We start from the raw sequence: 21,429 nt of genomic DNA on the forward strand, positions 1-21,429 counted from the left end.
TTGACTGAAAAGGGCACGAGATTCATTTTATTGGGTGTAACACCATCAGTCGACAGAAGAAAATATCATAATATCAGTAATAAACAGGCATAATAAACGTGTTGACATTCTTATGTTGCATTTACATTAGAAAAAGGAATACAATTGTTGTTGTTTTGTCTCTACATCAAGTGCCAGTATATCTATTTAGTGGCATTCACTGAGAAACTGGTAAAGAAATGTATGATGGAACGTCGTACAACACTGACACTTAAGCTCCATGAATTGTCATGTTTTCAACAAGCTGAAACCTTCAGGCCCTGAAACACCATTATGATACAATCTTCTTAATACAATTCACCTGCATTCCTCAACAGTAATTACTACCAGCACCATTGCACTAACAACTTTAGTTGTTTCTTGGAAAGAAGCAATAAATATTTTAGTAGCACTGTAGTTTCTCCGCCCTGCCTTTATGTACAAAGCTGATTGCTTCAGCAGGTAGTCCAAGAGTCTTGGGAATGTTTAACCCTTTGGAGGAGAATGGACAACAACATTCCTACCGATTCTAATGGATGACATCACAAGGGGTTGTTGTTCATTATTAGTTATCGAACTGAAACCTAATTCTTCGAGGGGCAATCATTTAAATGAGTGATATATAGCCATTGATTCTTTAAGGATGTAACTTAAAAGTGAGTGCTGTTTTGTTGTCTGAAATCCAGATTGCCTCTTGGAACAGGATTGAGGATGGCGTTCTAAAAAAAATCACTCCTCATAAGGTTAAATAAATCCATCCATCCGTCCCATGTGTGCTGGGTTTAGGAGAAACACACAGGGCCGATGTCCAGGCCAAACTCCTGATCCTCCTTGCCTATGTCCATGGGGGCCAAGTCTACGATAGGTAGTCTGGCTGGCGTCTGAGTTCTGTACTCAATCACAGTCTTGCCCCAGTCTCCATTCGATTTCTGCAGACACAGGAGAAGAAGACATACTGTAGCTATACCTCTGAATTCAACTCATTGTCCTATACAACATAAACAAGTAAACAATAGGACAGAACCACATAATCAGATGATGATGAAGGCATACATGTATGAAAGCTTGTATACTTATTGTAAATGTATGTAGTTCTGTCCTTGTGATGTCTCTTAATGTTCTGTATTATATGATGTTTGGACCCCAGGAAGAGTAGCTGCTACTTTAGCACTAGTTCATTGTACAATACTAAATACTAAAAGACAGGGTGGGTGGGCTTTTGTTCCCACTTCCCAGACCAACTTTGGCACACCTGATTCAAACATTCAACAACGCATGTAGGTGGATGGTTGGGTGGGGGCAGGTAGGCAGGCAGGTAGGTATAGATGGGTAGTAGGGCTGTGGCGATCATGACATTTTTTCAATCACCGAGTGGTGAGTTTTAAAAACACATACTGTTTTTATATTTTTTTTAATGTGATTTTCGATGCATTTGCATTAATGTCAGAGTGGTTGGAGGGACAATAGAGCCCTGAGTACCAGACAATTAGGACCTGATGGATGGACAATAGAGCCCTGAGTACCAGACAATTAGGACCTGATGGATGGACAATAGAGCCCTGAGTACCAGACCATTAGGACCTGATGGAGGGACAATAGAGCCCTGAGTACCAGACCATTAGGACCTTATGGAGGGACATTAGAGCCCTGAGTACCAGACCATTAGGACCTGATGGAGGGACAATAGAGCCCTGAGTACCAGACAATTAGGACCTGATGGATGGACAATAGAGCCCTGAGTACCAGACCATTAGAACCTGATGGAGGGACAATAGAGCCCTGAGTACCAGACCATTAGGACCTTATGGAGGGACATTAGAGCCCTGAGTACCAGACCATTAGGACCTTATGGAGGGACATTAGTGCCCTGAGTACCAGACCATTAGGACCTGATGGAGGGACAATAGAGCCCTGAGTACCAGACCATTACGACCTTATGGAGGGACATTAGAGCCCTGAGTACCAGACCATTAGGACATTATGCAGGGACAATAGAGCCCTGAGTACCAGACCATTAGGACCTGATGGAGAGACAATAGAACCCTGAGTACCAGACCATTAGGATCTGATGGAGGGACAATAGAGCCCTGAGTACCAGACCATTAGAACCTGATGGAGAGACAATAGAGCCCTGAGTACCAGACCATTAGGATCTGATGGAGGGACAATAGAGCCCTGAGTACCAGGCCATTAGCGATTAGGACGTGATGATAGTTAGCGAGTTGGGTACTCCTAATGCATGTCCAGAGTGCATAAGAGAATATTACCATGACTCAACAGTCAAGCTGAATTTTACTGCTGTCATGACTGCCGGTGTGGCGGTAATAGGGCCACCGCAACAGCCATAGTAAGTAGGTAGGTGCACTATATACATAAGTATGTGAACACCCCTTCAAATTTGTGGATTCGGCTATTTCAGCCAAACCCATTGCTGACAGGTGTATAAAATCGAGGACAGAGCCATGCAATCTCCATAGACAAACATTGGCAGCAGAATGGACTTACTGAAGAGCTCAGTGACTTTCAACATGGCACCACCTTTCTGACAAGTCAGCTCATCCAATTTCTGCCTTGATAGAGCTCCCCCGGTCAACTTTAAGTGCTGTTATTGTGAAGTGAAAACGTCTAGGAGCAACAACGGCTCAAATCAAATCAAATCAAATTTTATTTGTCACATACACATGGTTAGCAGATGTTAATGCGAGTGTAGCGAAATGCTTGTGCTTCTAGTTCCGACAATGCAGTGATAACCAACAAGTAATCTAACTAACAATTCCAAAACTACTGTCTTATACACAGTGTAAGGGGATAAGGAACATGTACATAAGGATATATGAATGAGTGATGGTACAGAGCAGCATACAGTAGATGGTATCGAGTACAGTATATACATATGAGATGAGTGTGTAGGCAAAGTAAACAAAGTGGCATAGTTAAAGTGGCTAGTGATACATGTGTTACATAAGGATGCAGTCGATGTTGTAGAGTACAGTATATACATATGCATATGAGATGAATAATGTAGGGTAAGTAACATTATATAAGGTAGCATTGTTTAAAGTGGCTAGTGATATATTTACATCATTTCCCATCAATTTCCATTATTAAAATGGCTGGAGTTGGGTCAGTGTCAATGACAGTGTGTTGGCAGCAGCCACTCAATGTTAGTGGTGGCTATTTAACAGTCTGATGGCCTTGAGATAGAAGCTGTTTTTCAGTCTCTCGGTCCCAGCTTTGATGCACCTGTACTGACCTCGCCTTCTGGATGATAGCGGGGTGAACAGGCAGTGGTTCGGGTGGTTGATGTCCTTGATGATCTTTATGGCCTTCCTGTAACAACGGGTGGTGTAGGTGTCCTGGAGGGCAGGTAGTTTGCCCCCGGTGATGCGTTGTGCAGTCCTCACTACCCTCTGGAGAGCCTTACGGTTGAGGGCGGAGCAGTTGCCGTACCAGGCGGTGATACAGCCCGCCAGGATGCTCTCGATTGTGCATCTGTAGAAGTTTGTGAGTGCTTTTGGTGACAAGCCAAATTTCTTCAGCCTCCTGAGGTTGAATAGGCGCTGCTGCGCCTTCTTCACGACGCTGTCAGTGTGAGTGGACCAATTCAGTTTGTCTGTGATGTGTATGCCGAGGAACTTAAAACTAGCTACCCTCTCCACTACTGTTCCATCGATGTGGATAGGGGGTGTTCCCTCTGCTGTTTCCTGAAGTCCACAATCATCTCCTTAGTTTTGTTGACGTTGAGTGTGAGGTTATTTTCCTGACACCACACTCCAAGGGCCCTCACCTCCTCCCTGTAGGCCGTCTCGTCGTTGTTGGTAATCAAGCCTACCACTGTTGTGTCGTCCGCAAACTTGATGATTGAGTTGGAGGCGTGCGTGGCCACGCAGTCGTGGGTGAACAGGGAGTACAGGAGAGGGCTCAGAACGCACCCTTGTGGGGCCCCCGTGTTGAGGATCAGCGGGGAGGAGATGTTGTTGCCTACCCTCACCACCTGGGGGCGGCCCGTCAGGAAGTCCAGTACCCAGTTGCACAGGGCGGGGTCGAGACCCAGGGTCTCGAGCTTGATGACGAGCTTGGAGGGTACTATGGTGTTGAATGCCGAGCTGTAGTCGATGAACAGCATTCTCACATAGGTATTCCTCTTGTCCAGGTGGGTTAGGGCAGTGTGCAGTGTGGTTGAGATTGCATCGTCTGTGGACCTATTTGGGCGGTAAGCAAATTGGAGTGGGTCTAGGGTGTCAGGTAGGGTGGAGGTGATATGGTCCTTGACTAGTCTCTCAAAGCACTTCATGATGACGGAAGTGAGTGCTACGGGGCGGTAGTCGTTTAGCTCAGTTACCTTAGCTTTCTTGGGAACAGGAACAATGGTGGCCCTCTTGAAGCATGTGGGAACAGCAGACTGGTATAGGGATTGATTGAATATGTCCGTAAACACACCGGCCAGCTGGTCTGCGCATGCTCGGAGGGCGCGGCTGGGGATGCCGTCTGGGCCTGCAGCCTTGCGAGGGTTAACACGTTTAAATGTCTTACTCACCTCGGCTGCAGTGAAGGAGAGACTGCATGTTTCCGTTGCAGGCCGTGTCAGTGGCACTGTATTGTCCTCAAAGCGGGCAAAAAAGTTATTTAGTCTGCCTGGGAGCAAGACATCCTGGTCCGTGACTGGGCTGGATTTCATCTTGTAGTCCGTGATTGACTGTAGACCCTGCCACATGCCTCTTGTGTCTGAGCCATTGAATTGAGATTCCACTTTGTCTCTGTACTGACGCTTAGCTTGTTTGATAGCCTTACGGAGGGAATAGCTGCACTGTTTGTATTCAGTCATGTTGCCAGACACCTTGCCCTGATTAAAAGCAGTGGTTCGCGCTTTCAGTTTCACGCGAATGCTGCCATCAATCCACGGTTTCTGGTTAGGGAATGTTTTTATCGTTGCTATGGGAACGACATCTTCGACGCACGTTCTAATGAACTCGCACACCGAATCAGCGTATTCGTCAATATTCCCATCTGACGCAATACGAAACATGTCCCAGTCCACGTGATGGAAGCAGTCTTGGAGTGTAGAGTCAGCTTGGTCTGACCAGCGTTGGACAGACCTCAGCGTGGGAGCCTCTTGTTTTAATTTCTGTCTGTAGGCAGGGATCAGCAAAATGGAGTCGTGGTCAGCTTTTCCGAAAGGGGGGCGGGGCAGGGCCTTATATGCGTCGCGGAAGTTAGAGTAACAATGATCCAAGGTTTTACCACCCCTGGTTGCGTAATCGATATGCTGATAAAATTTAGGGAGTCTTGTTTTCAGATTGGCTTTGTTAAAATCCCCAGCTACAATGAATGCAGCCTCCGGATAAATGTTTTCCAGTTTGCAAAGAGTTAAATAAAGTTCGTTCAGAGCCATTGATGTGTCTGCTTGGGGGGATATATACGGCTGTGATTATAATCGAAGAGAATTCTCTTGGAAGATAATGCGGTCTACATTTGATTGTGAGGAATTCTAAATCAGGTGAACAGAAGGATTTGAGTTCCTGTATGTTTCCTTCATCACACCATGTCCCGTTAGTCATGAGGCATACGCCCCCTCCACTCTTCTTACCAGATAGATGTTTGTTTCTGTCGGCGCGATGCGTGGAGAAACCCGTTGGCTGTACCGCCCTGGATAGCGTTTTCCCAGTAAGCCATGTCTCCGTAAAGCAGAGAACGTTGCAGTCTCTGATGTCCCTCTGGAATGCCACCCTTGCTCGGATTTCATCAACCTTGTTGTCGAGAGACTGGACATTGGCAAGAAGAATACTGGGAAGTGGTGCGCGATGTGCCCTTTTTCGGAGTCTGACCAGAACACCGCCGCGTTTCCCTCTTTTTCGGAGTCGTTTCCTTGGGTCGCTGCATGCGATCCATTCCGTTGTCCTGTTTGTAAGGCAGAACACAGGATCCGCGTCGCGGAAAACATATTCTTGGTCGTACTGATGGTGAGTTGACGCTGATCTTATATTCAGTAGTTCTTCTCGACTGTATGTAATGAAACCTAAGATGACCTGGGGTACTAATGTAAGAAATAACACGTAAAAAAACAAAAAACTGCATAGTTTCCTAGGAACGCGAAGCGAGGCGGCCATCTCAGTCGGCGCCATGAAGTGGTAGGCCAAACAAACTTACAGAACGGGACTGCCGAGTGCTGAAGCGCGTAACGCGTAAAAATTGTCTGTCCTCGGTTGAAACACTCAAACTGCCTCTGAAAGCAATGTCAGCACAATAACTGTTCGTTGGCAGCTTCATGAAATGGGTTTCCATGGCCTAGCAGCCGCACATAAGCCTGAGATCACCATGCGCAATGCCAAGCGTCGGCTGGAGTGGTGTAAAGCTCACCGCCATTGGACTCTGGAGCAGTCCGACGGACGAATCTGGGTTTGGTGGATGCCAGGAGCGCACTACCTGCCCCAATGCATAGTGCCAACTGTAATGTTTGGTGGAGGGAAAATAATGGTCTCGGGCTGTTTTTCATGGTTTGGGCTAGGCCTTTTAGTTCCAGTGAAGGGAAATCTCAACACTATAGTATACACAGACATTCTAGACAATTCTGTGCTTACAACTTCTTGGCAACAGTATGGGGAAGGCCCTTTACTGTTTCAGCATGACAATGCCCCTGTGCACAAAGCAAGGTCCATACAGAAATGGTTTGTCGAGATCGGTGTGGAAGAACCTGACTGGCCTGCACAGATCCCTGACCTCAACCCTATCAAACACCTTTGGGATGAATTGGAACGTCGACTGCGAGCCAGGCCTAATCGCCCAACACCAGCACCCAACCTCACTAATGCTCTCGTGGCTGAATGGAAGCAAGTCCCCGCAGTGATGTTCCAATATCGTGGAAAGCCTTCCCAAAAGAGTGGAGGCTGTTATAGCAGCAAAGGGGGACCAACTCCATATTAATGCCCAGGATTTTGGAATGAGATGTTCAACGAGCAGGTGTCCACATACTTTTTGTAGATGTAGGTATAGGTAGGTAGGTAGGTAGGCAGGCAGGTAGGTAGGTATACTGTAGGTAGAAGTAGGTATTGATAGGTAGGTATAGTGTAGGTAGAAATACTGTAGGTATAAGTAGGTATAGGTAGGTATCCTGTAGGTAAAAGTAGGTGTAGGTAGGTACAGTAGGCATACTGTAGGTAGAAGTACACCACTGGTCAAAAGTTTTAGAACACCTACCCATTCAAGGGTTTTTCTTTATTTTACTGTTTTCTACATTGTAGAATAATACTGAAGACGTCAAAACTATGAAATAACACATATAGAAACATGTAGTACCAAAAAAAGTGTTACACAAATAAAAATATATTTGAGATTTGAGATTCTCCAAATAGCCAATCTTTGCCTTTATGACAGCTTTGCACACTCTTGGCATTCTCTCAACCAGCTTCACCTGGAATGCTTTTCCACCAGTCTTCAATGAGTTCCCATATATGCTGAGCACTTGTAGCTGCTTTTCTTTCACTCTACGGTCCGACTCATCCAAAACCATCTCAATTTGATTGAGGTTGAGTGATTGTGGAGGCCAGGTTATCTGATGCAGCACTCCATCACTCTACTTCTTGGTAAAATTGCCCTTACACAGCCTGGAGGTGTGTTGGGTCATAGCCCTGTTGAAAAACAAATGATAGTCCCACTAAGCCCAAACCAGATGCGATGGCGTATCACTGTAGAATGCTGTGGTAGCCATGCTGGTTAGGTGTGACTTATATTCTAAATAAATCACAGACAGTGTCACCAGAAAAGCACCCCCACACCATAACACCTCCTCCTCCATGCTTTACGGTGGGAAATACATTGGGCGGCAGGGCAGCCTAGTTGTTAGAGCGTTGGACTATTAACCGGAAGGTTGCCAGTTCAAATCCCCGAGCTGACAAGATACATATATGCCTGAACAGGCAGTTAACCCACTGTTCCTAGGTCGTCATTGAAAATAAGAATTTGTTCTTAACTGACTTGCCTAGTTAAATAAAGGTAAAAACATATGTGGAGATCTGTTCACCTGCATCTCACAATGATACAGCTGTTGGAACCAAAAATCTCAAATTTGCACTCCCAACCAAAGGACAAGTTTCCACCGGTCTAATGTCCATTGCTTATGTTTCTTGGACCAAGCAAGTCTTTTCTTATTACTGGTGTTTTTAGTAGGGGTTTCTTTGCAGTAATTTGACCATGAAGGACTGATTCACACAGTCTCCTCTGAACAGTTGATGTTGAGATGTGTCTGTTACTTGAACTCTATGAAGCATGTATTTGGGCTTCAATTTCTGTGGTTGGTAACTCTAATGAACTTATCCTCTGCAGCAGAAGTAACTCTGGGTCTTCCATTCCTGTGGAGATCCTCATGAGAGCCAGTTTCATCATAGCGCTTGATAGTTTTTACGACGCACTTAAAAAACATTTGAAGTTCTTAAAATGTTCCGTATTGTCTGAAATTCATGTCTTAAAGTAATGATGAACTGTCATTTCTCTTTGCTTATTTGAGCTGTTCTTGCCATAATATTGACTTGGTATTTTACCAAACAGGGCTATCTTCTGTCTACCCCCCTAACTCTGGGTCTTCCTTTCCTGTGTCGATCCTCATGAGAGTCAACCCTACCTTGTCACAACACAACTGATTGGCTCAAACTCATTAAGAAGGAAAGAAATTCCACAAATTATCTTTTAACATGGCACACCTATTAATTGAAATGCATTCCAGGTGACTCTCTCGTGATGCTGGTTGAGAGAATGCCAAGAGTGTGCAACGCTGTCATCAAGGCAAAGGGTGGCTATTTAACACTTTTTTGGTTACAACATGATTCCATGTGTGTTATTTCATAGTTTTGATGTCTTCACTATTATTCTGCAATGTAGATACTCATAAAAAATTTAAGAAAACCCTTGAATGAGTAGCTGTTCTAAAACTTTTGACCGGTAGTATAGGTAGGTAGGTAGGTAGGTAGGTAGGAAGTTAGGTAGGTAGGTATACTGTAGGTAGAAGTAGGTATAGGTAGGTAGGCGGGCAGGCAGGTATAGGTAGGTAGGCATACTGTACTGCAGGTATAGGTAGGTAGGTACTGTAGGTAGGTAGTTAGGTGACTTACGGAGCAGCCATCCTCCAGGACAGTGTATCTGAGGCGGGAGTTGCCCTGAACCTTGACCTCCTGTCCATTGGAGCCCTTGAGGATCAGAGCCTTCTTCAGGTTGCCTGTGGCTCCGTCATTCACGGCCACGCTGTTCTTGCAGTGGTAGGTGACATTCTGGACGCCCTCCTTAGAAAGCAGGCGGATCAGCCTAATCTGAATGGTTACGGCGTTGGGCAGCTCCTCCTTGTTGCCGTAGCTAAACTGGAATCAGAAGTTTATTGAAAAAAAGTATTTCACAGGGACACTATTGTACAATAATTAGCATTTCAGTTTTTACATCAATGTTAGAGAAATACACCTGGAAGTGTAACAGTTTTTCACAAACATCTCCAGCTATTTTTCTGACAGAAAGAAGTCTTCCATTGCTATATAATCAAGGCAGCAGAGGATGTATGTTTTTAAAGCAGTATTGTGCTTGGTGAATTTATTCTACAGTATGGTAGCTGGTTTATTCATAGAAGCAGTTGGCCGCTTTAGAGGTATCCACAGTGTAAAGTTATCCTCTATATACTACTTGCGTTCATTGAATAGACATCGGGTATATTTTATATACTCACTTTAGTTCCTCCATTCATATTTGCTCCAAACCAGACAGGTTTGCTGGCAGTGGGAGTGGATTTGGTCCACCATGTTTTGCGAGGGATGCTGGCTGAGATGGGGTGGGCTGAGATGCAGGTCTCACCAGTCTCCATGTTGCAGAACACCTTGATAACATCCTTGGTACTGCCCTGGTTGGGGTCCAGCCAGTAGTCTCCTGGATATGGAAAGACCAAGTATCAGATCATAAAGTAGATACATATCAGCTACCTCATCATCCATTAGACACACGGACTCCACTTGTCAATAAAGTTAATATCACCTAACGAGTATATCCATCCATTAATTCATCTATAACACCCTAACTACGTCGCAGCAAATCAAAAGCTTAAGTAAAGAATAGGCAAGACAAAAAGCAGTTAAAAACAAGAGAAGAAAACAATCTGTGGTGAAAAGTGGACCTACCGGTCTTTTTAAGGGGGTGGCACTGCTTGATGTCCTGGCAGGTTTTGGCGGGGTTGGCCTGGCTGCCATCGGGACACTTCATGTTCTGCAGGTTTCCACTGAGGCTCTTCAGCGTGATCTGGACGCTCTGGTCTGCCCCGAGGATGGTGGAGGCATTATTGGGACGCGCCTCATCGTCGTTGAACTCTGGAGGGGGATGGGGGCCAGAGTCGTCCCAGTTGGACTCTGGAGGAGGTTGAGGGGGGGCTGATTCATCCCCGTTAAACTCTGGGGGTGGAGGTGGTCCATCCTGGTCCTCGCCGTAGTCGTAGTCAAAGGAGCTGCTGAAGCCGAACATATCAGCCCCAGCAGTGGGAGGGCCAGGCGTCCCTGGGGGACCAGGGGGACCAGCATCCCCAGGAGGCCCCTGGGAAAGAGGAGAGAAGTCAAGAAACAGGTATGTTACTGTCCTTTGATATGCCATGTCTGCTTGTTGACTTTCTTTGCTTTAGAAACACTGAATGTGTCACAGGTATGACTTATTTGCATTAGAAACACTGAATGTGTCACAGGTATGACTTATTTGCTTTAGAAACACTGAATGTGTCACAGGTATGACTTATTTGTGTGCTTAATCTAACAAGCAATTCTATTGGAGAAGCAATTTATCAACACCCAAAGCTTGGTTTGTTCTGACATCCATTTGAAAGTCATAGCGCATCCAACCAGCATAATGACAACAGAACCACTAGTCTCTAACGTCTCACCTGAGGTCCGATGTCTCCACTGGTTCCTCTTGATCCAGGAGATCCCATGGGCCCGGTCAGCCCGATTTGTCCATCACCTCCTGCGGGGCCAACCACACCAGGGGGCCCCTGATGAGAAACACAATAGGATTTATAAAGGGAAACAAACAACACACACAAATGGACCATTATACTGAGGCATTGACAGCTTATTCAGTGTACTTACTCTGTGTCCAGTAGGTCCTACAATTCCTCGAGCTCCAACATCCCCAGATTGTCCCTACAAACAGAAGGCCATTGATTAACCTGTTATTGGCTGACATAATTAATAATAAAAGCATTTCATTGATTTTGCCAAGTTAATAAGATTTTCCATAAATTAAATGACAGATTATGCCTTTTAATGGTGCTTGGGCAGTTTTTACTCACAGTTGTCCCAGGTAAGCCTTGCAATCCAGTGAAGCCTCTGTGCCCTTTCTGCCCTCTCTCTCCTTGGTCTCCTTTGGCTCCCCTGTCTCCCTGTGGCCCTTGAGGCCCCTAGGATAAAAAAAAACATAAACATTTGCTGTAAATTACTGTGAGCAGATTTATCCAGATCAACACTCATTGAGACTAATACAACATGGGTTTACTGGTCTGTCAATAGATACAGGTTCCTGTGTCAGTAGCATAGGTTCATGTTAATGCTGGACACCAATATTGAGAATTCAATATGATTTCGATATCGTTTGATATTGATATCGATATGAGCAAGGCATATCATGATAGCGGTTCTGTAGGCACAGAACCCTCTCACAGGCTCTTTAGTATACTTCACTGCCTGTTGATGGGCGATCAAGTCGTCAATGACTCCAACCCCCCAAGCCATAGACTATGGCTACTACTATGGCTACTACTACGACTTCTCTGCTGCCGCACGGCAAGAGACACTGGTGCATCAAGTCTGAAACCAACAGGCTCTTGAACAGCTTCTATCCCCAAACAATACGACTGATAAATAGCTAACAAAATAGCTACACAGACAATCTGAGTTAACTCTGTATCTTTATTGACCTTTTATTTCAATCTTTCCACTGTCTGACACACTCACACTCACTGTCACTCCAACACACACTCACACTCACTGTCACTCCAACACACACTCACACTCACTGTCACTCCAACACACACTCACACTCACTGTCACTCCAACACACACTCACACTCACTGTCACTCCAACACACACTCACACTCACTGTCACTCCAACACACACTCACACTCACTGTCACTCCAACACACACTCACACTCACTGTCACTCCAACACACACTCACACTCACTGTCACTCCAACACACACTCACACTCACTGTCACTCCAACACACACTCACACTCACTGTCACTCCAACACACACTCACACTCACTGTCACTCCAACACACACTCACACTCACTGTCACTCCAACACACACTCACACTCACTGTCACTCCAACACACACTCACACTCACTGTCACTCCAACACACACTCACACTCACTGTCACTCCAACACACACTCACACTCACTGTCACTCCAACACACACTCACACTCACTGTCACTCCAACACACACTCACACTCACTGTCACTCTAACACACACTCACACTCACTGTAACTCCAACACACACTCACACTCATTCCAACACACACTCACACTCACTGTCACTCCAACACACACTCACACTCACTGTCACTCCAACACACACTCACACTCACTGTCACTCCAACACACACTCACACTCACTGTCACTCCAACACACACTCACACTCACTGTCACTCCAACACACACTCACACTCACTGTCACTCCAACACACACTCACACTCACTGTCACTCCAACACACACTCACACTCACTGTCACTCCAACACACACTCACACTCATTCCAACACACACTCACACTCACTGTCACTCCAACACACACTCACACTCACTGTCACTCCAACACACACTCACACTCACTGTCACTCCAACACACACTCACACTCACTGTCACTCCAACACACACTCACACTCACTGTCACTCCAACACACACTCACACTCACACTCACTGTCACTCCAACACACACTCACACTCACTGTCACTCCAACACACACTCACACTCACTGTCACTCCAACACACACTCACACTCACTGTCACTCCAACACACACTCACACTCACTGTCACTCCAACACACACTCACACTCACTGTCACTCCAACACACACTCACACTCACTGTCACTCCAACACACACTCACACTCACTGTCACTCCAACACACACTCACACTCACTGTCACTCCAACACACACTCACACTCACTGTCACTCCAACACACACTCACACTCACTGTCACTCCAACACACACTCACACTCACTGTCACTCCAACACACACTCACACTCACTGTCACTCCAACACACACTCACACTCACTGTCACTCCAACACACACTCACACTCACTGTCACTCCAACACACACTCACACTCACTGTCACTCCAACACACACTCACACTCACTGTCACTCCAACTCACACTCACTGTCACTCCAACACACACTCACACTCACTGTCACTCCAACACACACTCACTGTCACTCCAACACACACTCACACTCACTGTCACTCCAACACACACTCACACTCACTGTCACTCCAACACACACTCACACTCACTGTCACTCCAACACACACTCACACTCACTGTCACTCCAACACACACTCACACTCACTGTCACTCCAACACACACTCACACTCACTGTCACTCCAACACACACTCACACTCACTGTCACTCCAACTCACACTCACTGTCACTCCAACACACACTCACACTCACTGTCACTCCAACACACACTCACTGTCACTCCAACACACACTCACACTCACTGTCACTCCAACACACACTCACACTCACTGTCACTCCAACACACACTCACACTCACTGTCACTCCAACACACACTCACACTCACTGACTTTTTAAATATTTCCTGTATACAGTAGAGATAGCTTACTTACTTTATTGTGTATATCATATTTGTTATTCTTATTTCCAGTGTGTGTTTTTTCCCTAGTAATACATTGTTATTGATTATTGCACTGTTGAGTTTGCAAGACAGACTTTTCACTGCATGCGACAAAACTTGGAACGGGCTTCCCATTGTATTCGAACTGGTTGGGTAGGTTAGAACCACGGGCAATCAGCAAGCAGCTGTCTGAACCGCACAAAGCCTTGGAAGTGCAATGTTATTCAACTGTTTCGATGCTATTCATACCACTAGTAGTGTACTCTACTTCATCAACAGGCATACTACTACCACTAGTAGTGTACTCTACCTCATCAACAGGCATACTACTACAACTAGTAGTGTACTCTACTTCATCAACAGGCATACTACTACCACTAGTAGTGTACTCTACCTCATCAACAGGCATACTACTACCACTAGTAGTGTACTCTACCTCATCAACAGGCATACTACTACCACTAGTAGTGTACTCTACTTCATCAACAGGCATAATACTACCACTAGTAGTGTACTCTACTTCATCAACAGGCATACTACTACCACTAGTAGTGTACTCTACTTCATCAACAGGCATACTACTACCACTAGTAGTGTACTCTACTTCATCAACAGGCATAATACTACCACTAGTAGTGTACTCTACTTCATCAACAGGCATACTACTACCACTAGTAGTGTACTCTACCTCATCAACAGGCATACTACTACCACTAGTAGTGTACTCTACCTCATCAACAGGCATACTACTACCACTAGTAGTGTACTCTACTTCATCAACAGGCATAATACTACCACTAGTAGTGTACTCTACTTCATCAACAGGCATACTACTACCACTAGTAGTGTACTCTACTTCATCAACAGGCATACTACTACCACTAGTAGTGTACTCTACTTCATCAACAGGCATAATACTACCACTAGTAGTGTACTCTACTTCATCAACAGGCATACTACTACCACTAGTAGTGTACTCTACTTCATCAACAGGCATACTACTACCACTAGTAGTGTACTCTACTTCATCAACAGGCATACTACTACCACTAGTAGTGTACTCTACCTCATCAACAGGCATACTACTACCACTAGTAGTGTACTCTACCTCATCAACAGGCATACTACTACCACTAGTAGTGTACTCTACCTCATCAACAGGCATACTACTACCACTAGTAGTGTACTCTACCTCATCAACAGGCATACTACTACCACTAGTAGTGTACTCTACCTCATCAACAGGCATACTACTACCACTAGTAGTGTACTCTACCTCATCAACAGGCATACTACTACCACTAGTAGTGTACTCTACCTCATCAACAGGCATACTACTACCACTAGTAGTGTACTCTACCTCATCAACAGGCATACTACTACCACTAGTAGTGTACTCTACTTCATCAACAGGCATAATACTACCACTAGTAGTGTACTCTACCTCATCAACAGGCATACTACTACCACTAGTAGTGTACTCTACCTCATCAACAGGCATACTACTACCACTAGTAGTGTACTCTACCTCATCAACAGGCATACTACTACCACTAGTAGTGTACTCTACCTCATCAACAGGCATACTACTACCACTAGTAGTGTACTCTACCTCATCAACAGGCATACTACTACCACTAGTAGTGTACTCTACCTCATCAACAGGCATACTACTACCACTAGTAGTGTACTCTACCTCATCAACGGCATACTACTACCACTAGTAGTGTACTCTACCTCATCAACAGACATACTACTACCACTAGTAGTGTACTCTACCTCATCAACAGGCATACTACTACCACTAGTAGTGTACTCTACCTCATCAACAGACATACTACTACCACTAGTAGTGTACTCTACCTCATCAACAGGCATACTACTACCACTAGTAGTGTACTCTACCTCATCAACAGGCATACTACTACCACTAGTAGTGTACTCTACCTCATCAACAGGCATACTACTACCACTAGTAGTGTACTCTACCTCATCAACAGGCATACTACTACCACTAGTAGTGTACTCTACTCCATCAACAGGCAAAATACTACCACTAGTAGTGTACTTATTTTATAGGAAATGTAAGAGAGGTGTTCTTACCAGCTTCCCCCGGATCCCTGATTGTCCCTGGGGTCCTGGAGGCCCTCTAGCACCCTAGTGTTGAAAAACAAAAAAGCAATGTCAAGGGAAATCAAATCAAACAACCTGAGATGAGTTTACTACCAACCAACCTGGTCACATCTACTCAGATTATGACAGCTCTTAACCCTGAAACGTTACATTTTTACATTTAGTCATTTAGCCGACTCCCTTATCCAGAGAAGACAGGAGTGAGTTACAGTAGTAGTGAGTTACAGTAGTGAGTTACAGTAGTGAGTTACAGGAGTGAGTTACAGTAGTGAGTTACAGTAGTGAGTTACAGTAGTGAGTTACAAGAGTGAGTTACAGTAGTGAGTTACAGTAGTGAGTTACAGTAGTGAGTGCAGACATTTTCGTACTGGGTTTTGACCTCGAACACTGTAGACTCCTATGACCTCTAACGCCATAAGGGTCTACAGTCATGTCTCAAGGCTAGAAGGCTCTGAACGTTGGTGTGGCAAAGTCCAGATTACTCACATTGTCTCCTCTCTTCCCAGGGACTCCAGAGGTGCCGACTGGACCAACAGAGCCATGAAGCCCAGGAGTTCCAGCAAGACCCTCAGCACCAGGATTCCCTCTATCTCCCTACAGACAGACAGACAGACAGACAGACAGACAGACAGACAGACAGACAGACAGACAGACAGACAGACAGACAGACAGACAGACAGACAGACAGACAGACAGACAGACAGACAGACAGACAGACAGACAGACAGACAGACAGACAGACAGACAGACAGACAGACAGACAGACAGACAGACAGACAGACAGACAGACAGACAGACAGACAGACAGACAGACAGACAGACAGACAGACAGACAGACAGACAGACAGACAGACAGACAGACAGACAGACAGACAGAAACAGAACGACAGACAGACACATTTTCTGGTGAAATGGTTTGATCATACATTTCCATAAAGTTTCTTGTCCATCTGTAGTTGTGTCTTACCCTGGCTCCTATAAGTCCATCCTTGCCAGGTACCCCATCAGACCCAGCATTCCCCTGTAAAGACAGATTGCTGCATTAAGTTTACCTGTGCTGTATATTACAGTATCCTTCTGTTACAGTAAAGACCTGCTTTTCAGGGGAACTATTATAATTCCCACATGAATGAAAGGTGTGTATGTGAATATGTTTTAATCCACAGTTGGTTTTTAATGGATATGTGTTCAACGAACCCACAGACAGAACAGTCATGGGTCAATTAAGTGGAAACACATACCGTAAGACCAAGGTCCCCTCTTGGTCCGGTTGTCCCTGGTAACCCGACTGCACCGACAGCACCCTTGCCACCCTGAGTTCCGGGGGCACGTGATTTTCCGGGTGCACCCTGGGAAAATAAATGTGACATCACTGGTCAGGACACAAATGGAAAGTGTATGAGCGTCCTGTATATCTGACTGAGTCTTGGATTGGGACTCTGTTCAGTGTATAATGATACTACTCTCAAGGCTATAGAAATGAATGGTGAATGTGAACTTGAGTTCCATACATACAGCAGTACCGGGGGGCCCAAACATCCCGCTCTCTCCTCTGACTCCAGGTATGCCCACAACACCTCGCTGTCCTGAGATACCTGGTGGTCCCGCCGGCCCATCAGGGCCCTGTCAGAAACAAAGACCATCCCATTGGCCAATGGTAACTTCAGATATTTCCTAGTCTAGCAAAAGAAGTATAGAGTAATGGAGGGTGGCAGAGAAGTCTCGCTCTGTAAACCACTCTGAACGATACAGCTACATTTTTTACTTCTGTAACTCTCTCATATTTACCCCTGGTCCATCCTCTCCAGGCTCTCCCTTGTCTCCTGGGGCACCTGCTGGGCCCGGGGCCCCCCTCTCTCCTACACGCCCAGGGCCTCCATTCTCGCCTCTAAGTCCCGGAGTACCTGCCTTCCCTGGGGTACCAATTTCTCTAGGCACCCCTACCTCACCCTGGAAGAGTGGAAAGACAACGTGAGTAATCGAATAACATATTTCACTATATTGCTCTGTGTTCTATTGTTTATGAAATAATTTATTGGTGATTTCATAGGTATAAAGTGATTTGATTGGTTGATAGTAGGATTAACTCACAACGGAGCCTGCTGGACCAACTCCCCCAGGGAATCCTGGGAAACCAGACCCATCCTGAAAATGAGATGAAATTCTTATCAGAAAATATCAACATACTGTACTACATATTCAATGAATTCCCTGGAAAAGCATTCCTACTCTGTGCTGAGTAGCCATGATCAGGTCTATTTCTACAGTAAATACCATGGGGAAGTGTTTCTATGAATGAATAATAATAATAATAATAATAATATGATAATATTAATGCCCCAGCCTTTATACGTCACCCTCAGTACACCTCACTCACCGTGGCCCCTTGTGTTCCTCTGGCCCCCTTTAGTCCAGTCACACCATCAGGACCCTGGGAACCAAGTTTACCAGCTGTTCCCTGGAGTCCCTGTGCTCCAGCCTCACCCTTCTGACCCCTCTCTCCTGGTTCACCTTTGACCCCGGGTTGCCCATCGGGACCCTGCGACGAGTTGGACACAATGACCATGATTACTGGGCAGATTCATCGCCATGCAAAACGACTTCCAAGTCTCACCATGGGTATAGTTACTATGTGGTTATATGGAAATGGTTACTAACTTTGACCATTATGAAATTTTGATTCAACATTATACAGGAGGATGTTTGCAGCGCAATCTGTTCAGACAACACCTGTAACAATACCAAGCCAAGGTTGACTAATTAACAGAACATCAAGGGACACAAGGCAACAGGGAAGGCGCCTGTCATAGCTGACACTATTGGGCGTGACAGATCCCCACATTGTTTGAAAGCCACTCACAGGAGACCCAGGGAATCCTACTGCACCGGTTGGACCAGGCTCCCCAGAAGCTCCCTATAACAGATGTTGGGTCAGAGGTCAGTACAGAGGTATATGAGAACTATTAACAGTATATTGCAATTGTCTTTTTTTACTATGGGACAATTGTACACAATATAACTTACAGCATTTCACGTGTGTCAATAATTTAACAAAATGAATCGCAGAACTTACGGCCACTGCTCTCGCTCCTCGACGTCCAGGAGGCCCTTTAGGGCCGGACTCTCCCTAAAACAAACACATATAATACATTGTCTGGGTATCTGTGGTAGGCACTGAGGCCTTAATATGGTGAGGTGTTCTCTGCTACAGTGTATGTTCATCTAGTCTGTCTGTCTAAGTGCTGTTGGTGACTGTATGCTGGATGCTCCTTTAGGGTCTAGGCAGGGTTACTGTTATTAAAGCACTATGTGACAACTGATGATGTAAAGAGGCCTTCATCAAATCAAATGTATTTATATAGCCCTTCGTACATCAGCTGATATCTCAATGTGCTGTACAGAAACCCAGCATAAAATCCCAAACAGCAAGCAATGCAGGTGTAAAAGCACGGATACATTTGAATACACTCATGAATACATTTGAGTGAGTGAGTGAGTGAGTGAGTGAGTGAGTGAGTGCTTTACCTTATCACCATTGAGCCCAATGCCTCCTGTTGGTCCAACTGGACCAGGAAGTCCCTTCAAATGAAAAACAAACAGGATTTCAAATATTGGACAACTTGCTGTGAACAACTTACTATGGTTGTGAAACCAATGAAACTAGAAGGTGCATCAAAAGGTGACTCCACTCAACCCAGGGCCTAAAGCTGGTTATGATGACGTCACTACATTTTGACATATCATTCAACTTGAACCTAACAGAATTTAGTTATGGGTGACATTTTAAGATGTTATTTTTGCTTAAACCCTTGATGTAATCAATTTAGGTGACTCAGAAAGGTATGTGTATACATGTATGTGTAAGGTAACACTCACCCCGGGCCCGTCATTTCCAGCAGTACCCTCGGTTCCTTTCTCACCAACTGAACCCTAAGGAGAGAAGAGGGGTCAGCAGAACAGGACTGCAGAATGAACCCACCCAGTTATAAACATGGAATACACCACTCTGAAGGGTGACAACTTGTAGTTCCTTCTAGTGTCTTGGACTCTGGAGGTACTTTGTGTACTTAACCAAGTAATATTTTCCCCTCCAACACAGATACTTACCACATCTCCTTTAGGACCAGGAGAACCAGGGATACCCCTCTCCCCGGGCATCCCCTGCAGGCCTGCAGCTCCTATGTCCCCAACAGTTCCTTTAGTTCCAGACTCCCCCTGGGGGAAGAACACACACAGAAACAACTCTCATACCATGTTTGTGGGAAATAACATGGATATACGAGGCCATCATTACATTGTTAATCTGCATTAGGCCTCCATCGTGGAAGAGATATCATTTGACAACCTGGTTAAATGACTGAACGAATAAAGACAAAAATAAATCAATCAATATTTGAAAGTGATGTGCTATAGTACTTACCTTTGGTCCCTCTGGTCCTGGCCCTCCTGAAATACCTTTGGGCCCCGGTAGTCCGTTAGTTCCCACATCACCTCTCTCTCCTGGGATGCCCCGCTCACCCTACGATACAATCATACAATCACCCACTGGTCAGCTACAAACAACTTCTTTACAGCACTGTATGTTATTAACAGGGCCTTGTGTTTTGGTTATCATATCACATGACTTGGATTTTAAGCTTTTTCCAGAAATGAGAAATAGACCAAAAATGAAAGCAATGTCTGAGGATGGTGATGGACCATCTGACATTAAAAAAATAGGGGACAGTTTGATGAAAAAGCTTTACATAAAGACCAGGTCATGTGACAGGATTAACAAAAACACAGTGCCCTAGTTACAAACCTTATTTTACTGAAGATTAGGACTGAACTCAAACAAAACCTCATTGGGAAAAAAACTGCATTTTGCCACACGATAGGTTTCCATTATGTATTAGGTAATTGTACCTCTGTATTGAAAAATATCAATATGATTATGATTTCAGTTGGAAGATGCATTTTCTCTGCATAGGGGCAGGGTTACTTTCCCTTATTGAGGGTTGTATTCAAATGGGCATCAAATGAATAGATAAATCAGCTATGAAGATGGCTTACCCTTGGCCCTGTGAGACCAGCAGCCCCTCCCTCTCCAGCGATACCCTGGGAATGACAATACCAAACACATTTCATCAACACAACAGACAGGCTGTTTCAATCGCCTCTTCCACCTTCCTTACTGTCCAATCCCCTCCACCTTCCTTACTGTCCAATCCCCTCTTCCACCTTCCTTACTGTCCAATCCCCTCTTCCACCTTCCTTACTGTCCAATCCCCTCTTCCACCTTCCTTACTGTCCAATCCCCTCTTCCACCTTCCTTACTGTCCAATCCCCTCTTCCACCTTCCTTACTGTCCAATCCCCTCTTCCACCTTCCTTACTGTCCAATCC

At 45.2% G+C, this 21,429-nt stretch overlaps 1 protein-coding gene across 1 annotated transcript; it reads right to left on the bottom strand.

Annotated features, from left to right (window-relative positions):
- Window positions 1–21,186, bottom strand: LOC124020901 (collagen alpha-1(II) chain-like). The gene is made up of 22 exons (XM_046336201.1): window positions 21,098–21,186; window positions 20,466–20,564; window positions 20,153–20,260; window positions 19,922–19,975; window positions 19,571–19,624; window positions 19,119–19,172; window positions 18,906–18,959; window positions 18,423–18,584; window positions 18,137–18,190; window positions 17,834–17,995; window positions 17,561–17,668; window positions 17,287–17,394; window positions 17,013–17,066; window positions 16,532–16,639; window positions 16,016–16,069; window positions 11,318–11,425; window positions 11,115–11,168; window positions 10,910–11,017; window positions 10,164–10,569; window positions 9,719–9,927; window positions 9,120–9,362; window positions 1–947 (listed from the first exon to the last, which is right to left on the bottom strand). The coding sequence occupies exons 1-22, from the start codon at window positions 21,170–21,172 to the stop codon at window positions 801–803; spliced, it is 2,583 nt and encodes an 860-aa protein (XP_046192157.1). The 5' UTR covers window positions 21,173–21,186; the 3' UTR covers window positions 1–800.
- Between the last annotated feature and the right edge of the window lie 243 nt (window positions 21,187–21,429).

This window comes from Oncorhynchus gorbuscha, unplaced genomic scaffold, assembly GCF_021184085.1.
Source record: "Oncorhynchus gorbuscha isolate QuinsamMale2020 ecotype Even-year unplaced genomic scaffold, OgorEven_v1.0 Un_scaffold_981, whole genome shotgun sequence".
Classification (NCBI taxonomy): Eukaryota; Metazoa; Chordata; class Actinopteri; order Salmoniformes; family Salmonidae; genus Oncorhynchus; species Oncorhynchus gorbuscha.